At 38.5% G+C, this 9,017-nt stretch overlaps 1 protein-coding gene across 1 annotated transcript in view; it reads right to left on the bottom strand.

Moving 5' to 3' along the window:
* Positions 1 to 7,475: 7,475 nt before the first annotated feature.
* Positions 7,476 to 9,017, bottom strand: part of LOC145280376 (uncharacterized) — an 84,200-nt gene continuing 82,658 nt past the window's right edge. Inside the window, exon 2 of the mRNA XM_080132146.1 lies at positions 7,476 to 7,838. Coding sequence (XP_079988272.1) covers positions 7,476 to 7,838 — 363 coding nt within the window. The remainder of the gene's footprint in view (positions 7,839 to 9,017) is intronic.

The raw sequence follows: 9,017 nt of genomic DNA, 5'->3' as shown, positions 1-9,017 counted from the left end.
TATAAACAAGAGTTTTTCTCAGACCTGTCTGCCTGTATAACATTGTTCCGATGGACTACTTCCCGATTAAATAAAATGCAAACAATTTTTTGTTAAACCGCCCCCATAAAGAATCAAATTCTTCCCAATTTACATCATCAACGATTACTAAACTACCACCTTACATTCATTTACCCTTACCTTCGTGTGGCTTTAAGGCCCTGATACGTCATGACACCCAAGTAATATATATATATATATATATATATATATATATCTTCTCATGATACATAGTCTTTCGTTTGAAGTTAGTGCAGCCTGCTAGGAATAATGCCATTTCTATTTGTCTTCATTATCCAGGGAATAAGCATATCATTTCGAAACACATCAAAGTCCGAAGAGGATAAAATAAATTCTTTAAAGTAAAGTAAATTTTCACAACAAACGAAAAGTCTAATGTTATTAGTTCAAGTCATAATATAATAAATGAGTTATTTTCAAAGATATCGCAGTGTTGACTATATTGACAATCTATAAAAATAAAAGAATGTCGTGAATAGAAATTGAATTTAAGCGTAAAGTTAATCTATTTAGGGAAATTTCCGAATGCGATATTGATTATATAAAAACCGCGTATAATTTAGGCAATATATTTATCTTATTAATATTATATTCAGACTTAATTCAAGATGTATCGTTGCATTGGAAGAAGTCCAACTGGAATTATAAAACAAATTTATTTAAAGGCTCGTTAGTTAAGACATGTAAAAAGATGGCCTCTCTTCTGGAACGCATGTTCCATCTTATAGAAGTCTACATTTTCACAGTTTCTTTGTTTATAACAAATCTGCTTATGAGTAATTTTAAGCATGAGAATAAAAAATAAGCGTTCAGTTATGTATTTAAATAAGAATACACACCAACGCTAACACCCCTACACACACACACACACACACACACACACATATATATATATATATATATACGGCAAAATCGCGTTAACACAGCAGTTCCCGCTAGATCACCGAAGTTAAGCAAAACTAGCCCTGGCCAATAAAAGACGGGTGACCATTTTGGAAGGCTACGTGCTGTATATACCGCGCTGAATCATAGAAATGTCCAAGTTTTTATCTTGGGGCGTATTAAATCACTAAGAGAAATACACCCCAGTCTTTGTTTGGGAGAAGGAAACTCTGATGTAAAAACCTGCGGTTTACTGTATACTCTGTCCCGTGGCAGTCGTCTGCACACATGAAGCTTAGCAGTAATACCAAAAATGCGTTTGGTTCTACACAAAGCCTTTGGAGCTATAAACAAACCATCTGTATGGATTCCCGAGCCACTTAGTTGTGTGGCGAAAGTTCATACGTCGAAATCGAAATACATATAGATACTAACATTTCAGGCCGGCGTTGCCCGGGTGTTTGGATGTGTGTGTTGAGCGAAAAAAAGGGGTAGTAGAAAGGCAGGCTAAAAAAAACGTGACGTCTTTGCTGTTACGACCACCGCAAACCCGGAAATGACGTAGGTTTTAATTAAGGCTAGACAACAGAAAGGAGAGGATGACTTTCGAAAATATCGGTGAAAAAAGCGACCTCCCATGTAGAAATGTGTCCAGTTGAGGGTGAAGAAATTAATGCTTTTAGACAATTTGTCGATATTTGTCCTCTGAAAGGTCGGACTACAAATCGATACTGATCTTGTAAAAATCCGTCGCCTCCGTCCAAAGTGTTATGCAAAGATGCAAACATGGATACATACATTTATATAGTGGTTACTCATATTTTCGACCCAAACCGATTAAAAGGCTTGCCCTATCTGTTAAGACCAGAAATTGCTTTGGGCTCAAATCAAGTTCAGTTAGATCAATGTCCAAGGAACCTATATATAAAACATCTATAGTTTAGACCAAAAATTGGCGGAGGAGTTTTGTAAAGTTCTCAAAAGTCAAATCGTTGAATTTTGACCCCTTAACGGCCAAATTTCTGGCCGAAAATTGATTACAAAGACTTTCCCAAGTCTCAATACACTATATATCAAATTTCAAGTATGTAGACTGAAAATTGACAGAGTTATTGTGAAGGGAAATGTACACAGACAGACACACACACAGACAGGCACTATCACTTATATATATATATATATATATATATATATGTTTGTGTGTATGTATGTATGTATGTACATATATATATATATATATATATATATATATATATATACAATTTTATGTATCCACATAAAACTTTTCCTATCGATTTTGGTATACTTAAAGAGTGCTTGATACATATATAGAGCTAAGTCGTAAGTTTCAAAAAATATATTTTGCAGTAAAGCTACACGTTTCATCCTCGTGAGGATTTGTCGGGATATTGCACGGAATAGATGTAGCTTTGTGTGTTTATATATATTTCATTTACTAAGTTTGCTAATTAGCCAGACAAATTGTTTACTTAATTTTTATTTACTTGTTTTTTGTTTACATTTATATTTGATAATTACCTAGTTGGACTATATACTTTTTTACTTACATTTTATTTTAGATGCGTCCATTTATTTATAATAACGTACATATTAATATATTAAGTATAACAGTGACTAACATAAAAACAACAAAAGTTTATGTTTAATTATTTGAAATATTACATTCTAATAAAAATAACATATTCTATAATATAACTTTCACCAGTCTGTTTAAATGTATGTATCTATGTTTGTATGTCTCGTAAAATTTTTGATAGGCAGGACGGAACGTGACGAAACCGGTATCGTTTTTAACCCCGAACATTCAGACGACAAATATCAAGAATATGGCCAAAAACATTAATTCCTTCAGTTTTACACAAGGATGAATCATTCTTTTGGATTGGCTAGCCTTAATTTTTACGTTCGTCATTTCCGGTTTTGCGATGGACGCAACAGAAAAGACGACACTGTTTTTTCACGTTTTTTCTTCCTTTGCGGTACGGGTTTGAGCCTGCGTGCCTACTACCATTATTATTTTTTTTTTTTGCTCAACACACACTCCCAAACAGCCGGGCAACGCCGGGCATACAGGCTAGTGCAATATCCCGATAAATGCTCACGAGAATGAAACGTGCAAACTCTGTGTAGCTAGTCTATAATATAAATCTTACCTGCCTGTATATATATATATATATATATATATATATATATATATATATATATATATATATATATATATATATATATATATATATGGGGGGCTTAAAACTTTAGATAGCGGCTACGGATTTTCACGAAACTAGACTCGTTTTGAAGATCGACGTTTCGGAAAACATATATTGACAAATTGGCTAAAAACATTCATTCCTTCACTCTCAACTAGGCACTTTTTTGCCGTTAATTTTCGAAAGTCATCCCCTCTTTTCGATTGACTAGACTTAATTTAAACATTCGTCACTTCCGGTTTGCCGATGGACGCAAGGGTAAAGACATCACATTTTTCTCACGTTCTTTTCCTCCTTTTCGGTACAGGTTCGTACTTGCCTACCTACTGCCACATTTTTTGTGTTCTCAACACACACCTGCAAATAACCGGGCGACGCGGGACACCCGGGCTAGTAAACAATAAGCAAGAAATTTTAACTGCAGAACTCAATACAGTAAATGCTTTACCAGACAGATTTTTTACGGACCTAAATATTCAGCAAAGAAACACGTATAACAAGAAATATTATGCAGAAATTAGATTTGAAAAGCAGATATTACGATCTCACAAGCACATTTTAAAACTACTAAACGCTGAATAAAAACAGCATTAGTGAACCACTAGGCGGAGTTACGATCGCCGATAGTAGAGTTGCAAATAATACGCCATGGCAGCACATGAAGAAACTTAGACCACTTGTGTAGGCTATGCTTGAATAAGAAATTAGCTATTGTAAATTTTTAAAAATTCAATAAAATTTAAAAAAAAAAACTATTTCTCACAATAAAAAATACTTGGGAATTCTAATAACGCGGGAATTCTGATCACCGTAAACCTTTGACCTTAAGTTACAAAGCCATTGTTCAAAACGACGAGGTACTACATTAAAGCTGATCGGAGTGCAAGTTCTATAGAAAACGCCACTCTCTCTCCAATGGTTTATATTTACTTGTGCAGCTGCGATTGCTCAAAACCAGCATGCATACAGCAAACTTATCCAACATAAATCCAGGACAAACAGACAGAAAAAAAACTAGAATTAATTGTAAGAAGGAAATAGCCACAGACAAGAGAGAATACACTGAAACCACCAGAAAACGCATTGAAGCACCAAAATTAGGAACCCATGATCTCTAGAAAATCTATAACTTTATAAATAATGAACAGTCAACAATTCGCCTACTATCCAGCAATCGTGAAGTTGTTTGCACGGCAAACGAGAAGGCTAATCTTCTTGCCCGTCGGTTTGGACCCAGCAAACCACTCCCTCCTAAATGTTCTTCTGTGGACAGAAACCAAATTAGATTATCTGGAAATCAGCCTTCTCAAGTACATGATATAAAAATACCTAGTCACCTTAAAAGCATGTGAGCCAGATCTTATCCCGGCTGCGCTATTAAAAAAATGCGCCGCTGCGGTTTTCATGTTCTCTGTAAACTTTTCACAAGCATTAAGGAATCTTGTTTCCTGACTACTGGAAAATTTATTCTTTGGTACCAGTTTATAATTATACTGGCGAAATATTTTAGTCTATAATTAACCTAGCTTTAGTCCACCATCTCAAAGCTGTTAAACTTCTGTCCAACAAGTAGTATGGGTTTATGCAGGCGCTTTCTATTGCAGATATCTTAACTGTAATCTCTGAACGTATATACCATGCACTGGATAAAGCAGGGGTGCTAGAGCTTTATCCCTAAAAATATCTAAGGCTATTGACAGATGACTTCTCATGGAAATCAAATCCTATGGCATTACTAGACTAATATTTACATAATAAAATCCTTCTAAAATAGGAAAAGAACTCGAGGTTGTCATCGACGATCCTATGTCATATAAATGCGGGTCTATCTCAAGGGTCGATCCATTTGACCATCATTATTCCTGATATTCATGAATGACCTCCCTGAAAAAATAGTCACTGAAATAGGTATATTTGTTGATGACACTGCCCTCTATAACAGACATGAGAAAAAAACGAATAAAAAAGCATCCAAGACAAAAATACTAGAGAAAGTTCTCCAGCCTGTGGTGAAATGGGGATAAAATGGATGGTCACATTCAATGCTTCTAGGACTTCGTTTACTTTCATAAGTACAAGAAACCTGCCCAACTAATAATAGCCATGGCTAATGACACATTACATGAAAGTACTTCGTTCAAACTCCGCGGCTTAACGCTCATAGGGAACATGTGTTAGTACAAACATATTGATGGCATTGCTAACCCTGATGAAAGAAAGGTGAGCTCTATCCACCGTTCTAGAAAGTTGCTTGCGCCTGAGAATATCGTGTACCTCTACGAGGCCACCATCTGCCAATGGATGGAGTATTGTTGTCACATTTTGGCTGGTACATCTGCTACTATTCTCTCATTCTTAGACAGAGTTCAAAAGAGTGTCGCCAAACTAAAATATCCTGCATTATAAGCTAGGCTTCAGCCGATGTCCCATCGATGAAATGTTGCATCCCTCTGCCTGTTTTACACGTATTTTAATCGTGGATACTCTGAAGAACTACAAGCTCTTGTGACCCCTCGACGGAAATTACTGGCAACCATTTTGTCTCTTGAGACAATGCCATTCTGAATCTAGTTTGGTTTACTGCATCGTCTGCTATAGCTTAATAGTACAATTTTAGATTTGCAACTACGTTGGGAGATGCTGCAATTATAGTCAGCGGTATGAATTATTAGGGAGGCAAGGGTGCACTGTATCCGTTCTCGCTTGTAGGTTCTCTTTTCTTTACATTGTCTTTCTCTGTTCTTTTCTGCCAATTTCATGCCGTCCTTGAGCTTTGCTCGCCAGGCTGTGCGATTCGATGACTCTGACTGGAGATCTTGTGGCTGAATGCCACAAGTCTTTAGGTCGCTGTTGCAGGTGTCCTTGTAGCGCAGAGTTGGTCGTCCGATATGCCGTTTTCCATACAGGATGTCTTTTAGGATGCAACCAACTTCTATCCTGCACACATGGCCAACCAACGAAAGCGTCTCTGAGCTAGAATGGCAAACATGCTTGGTATGCTAGCCTGATACAAGATGACTGTGTTTGTGACTCGATCCTGCCAGGAAATGCCTAAAAGACGTCTGAGGTTGCGCATGTGGAAAGCATGCAGTTTTGGTGTGAGGACTCACTTCCATAAAAAAGAGTACTAGGCACGCATGCCTGGTATACTCTTATCTTTGTGTTTAGTCCCAGCTAAGTGTTGTCTCTTGGTTAGACGGGCCACGGAAGTGGCTGCTTTTCTATCCTTAGTTGAGTTCTGCGTCCAGAGACAAGTTGATGGTGATTGTGGATCCGAGGTATGAGAACTTGTCTACCACATTCAGGGTGTAGTTGCCAATAGTATTTATATCTAGTCTCATGATGTTGGTTTTCTTCAGATTGATTGCGTTCGTAAAGCAGGAGATGAGTATTTGAAGATTTTCCTCAGAATGAGCAACTTTCTAATGAGTACTTTGTGTATCTGCTCTGAGAAGGCCAAGGTTGAATAGGTTACCGTCGCTCATAGTGTGGAGAAAAATGCCGTCGTCTGACTCGGAAATACAAAGCGCATGAGCAAAGAGAAGTATATGCCAAAGAGTGTAGGCGCCAAGACTCATCGCTGCTTCACGCCGCTCTTGATTGTGACGAGGTCCGAGGAAGATCCATTGTACTGGACGGTGCTCATCATGCCACGTGGAATTATATTATAACCTTAAGGAGTCAATCAAGAGAAGGACGGTTAAAAGACTCGATCTACTTAAATCAGATGCCTTGGTCAGATCAATGAAGGCGAGATGTAATGAATTTCTCTGTTAACGGCACTTTTCTTGTATCTGCATTATTGAGAACATCATGTAAATCGTTGATCGTTCAGCCTCAACCCCACATTGTGACTCTAGGTAAAAACGGTCAGCTAGCAGTTAAAGGCGGTTGAAGAACACCCGTGCTATTGCTTTGCCACAAAGCCGAGGAGGGAAATACCGCCATAGTTGTTACACTCACTACGGTCGCCCTTGTTCTTGTAGAGCGTTAGGATATTTGTATCCCACATATCTTTGGGTATCCTGCCTTTTTCCAACACTGTAACAGGAGCTCATATGGGTAACTCGGGGGTGAGTTACTCCTTACTGCTTTCAAAATTTCTGGTAGAACTCCATCATCGCCTAGAACCTTTCCACAGGAGTGAGTCAATTGTCACTATGACGTTTCCCCTTGAGTATAGCTCTTTGTAGTGCTCAGCCCATCTTTCCATTTGCTTAATGCGATCTTTGATGATTTCTCCAGAAGTAGACTTGGTGGGTGTAACCTTGAAAATTCTGGGACCAAAGACTTTCTCCATTCCATTCATACATGACCTTGGCCATGTTCATTGAGCTTGCCAACGCCAAAGTGTCCAATGCAGTGTTGCCAAGTGTTGCGGTCTTCACCTACGCGGCCGTTGATTTCTCCGAGCAGCAACACATTCTCATTTTTTGGGATTAGTCTAATCTTATCATCAAGCTCCTCATAGGAAACATTTTTGACGTCGATAGGCGAGCAGAGCGTAGGGGCATACATGTTGAAGATGTGTGTTGGATCTGAGGAGGTGACGAGGCGCAGTGACAGGCTGCGCTCAATTTCTTGGGAAGGAGGTTCCACTGACGGCAAATAAGAGTTGCGCTCTTCAAAACCAACTCTGTGAATCCGCGGCTCATTTGATTCGAGGCCCTGCCAGAAGAATGTGTAGAACTTCTTATTGATACTGCCACTGTTGACTAAACGTGTCTCGTGAACAGCAGCAATGTCAATGTTCTGTTTGGCTATCGCACGGTCGATTATTGCTGTTTTTTGTAGCGTCGTCAATTTGTTGAAGGTCGTTGGAGAGACCAGAACATATGGTTCTAACACTCCAAATTGTCATCCGCAAGGCTGGTTGTCAGCAGCAAACCCCTGCACCCAGTTCTATGTCAATTGGTGTTAAGCCTAAAAAAGATAACAGCTGACTCCCTGTGTTATTTCCATATTAGTACAGCAAAGATCTCTCGAGGTGCAGGCCTGGATGGGTAATAAGATAACATTCGTTTTACAGGGTTCCCCTTATGGCGTTGTATGTGACTCCAACAAAAAGGCAAGCCAATACAGTCGGTGCCAGCGTGGCTGTAGGAGCTGCCGGAAAGATGTTGAAGGGGTTCACCATCCACCTCTCGGGACTCCAGACCGGATATTTTGTCGAGGTTTACTCCCTTAGCCTTTGCCTTTCTCAAGGCATCCGCAAGGCAGTGGTGCTATTTGCCCATAGCTGGAGGATTCGTCATGATACACAACAGCCGGGTAAATGTAATTAAAGCAAACTTTTCTTCCACTTTCCCTTGCTTGGTGTTGCTGTTTCCTTGCTACTGCCGCTCCTGGTGTTTGTGTGATTTTAAACTGTAGTCGATGCATAAAAACAGCACAAATGTTTTCTTTGTTTCCTATTTGCTGCTGCTGCTGCTACTATAGTTGTTGCTGTTGTTGATGTTGTTGTTGTTGTTTGAATTTGAATCGATGCAAAATTCCAAACGCAATTAAGATGTTAGGAAAAAAAATCCAGCAAGGGTTGTGAAAAAAACAAACCATCATTTTAACTTGCACAGACATGCACCCGACAAAACTGACAAGCAGCAAAATCCCACCCCTACACAGTAGAGATCCACAGATATAAGAAAGCCTTCTACTCTTTTTTTTTACGTCATTCCCAGACACCCTAATCCAGGATCGCTGCATTGACTGAGGATCTGACCGGCTTTCGTCCCTACTTTATAGATTAAAAATTTTCGGATGTTTGTATTGTTTTATTCAACCAGTATATATATATATATATATATATATATATATATATATACATATATATATATATATGTGTGTGTG

This window comes from Euprymna scolopes, chromosome 7 (genome assembly GCF_053919585.1).
Source record: "Euprymna scolopes isolate OS-2025 chromosome 7, ASM5391958v1, whole genome shotgun sequence".
Taxonomy (NCBI): Eukaryota; Metazoa; Mollusca; class Cephalopoda; order Sepiida; family Sepiolidae; genus Euprymna; species Euprymna scolopes.
This window is presented reverse-complemented; position numbering and strand designations above follow the sequence as displayed.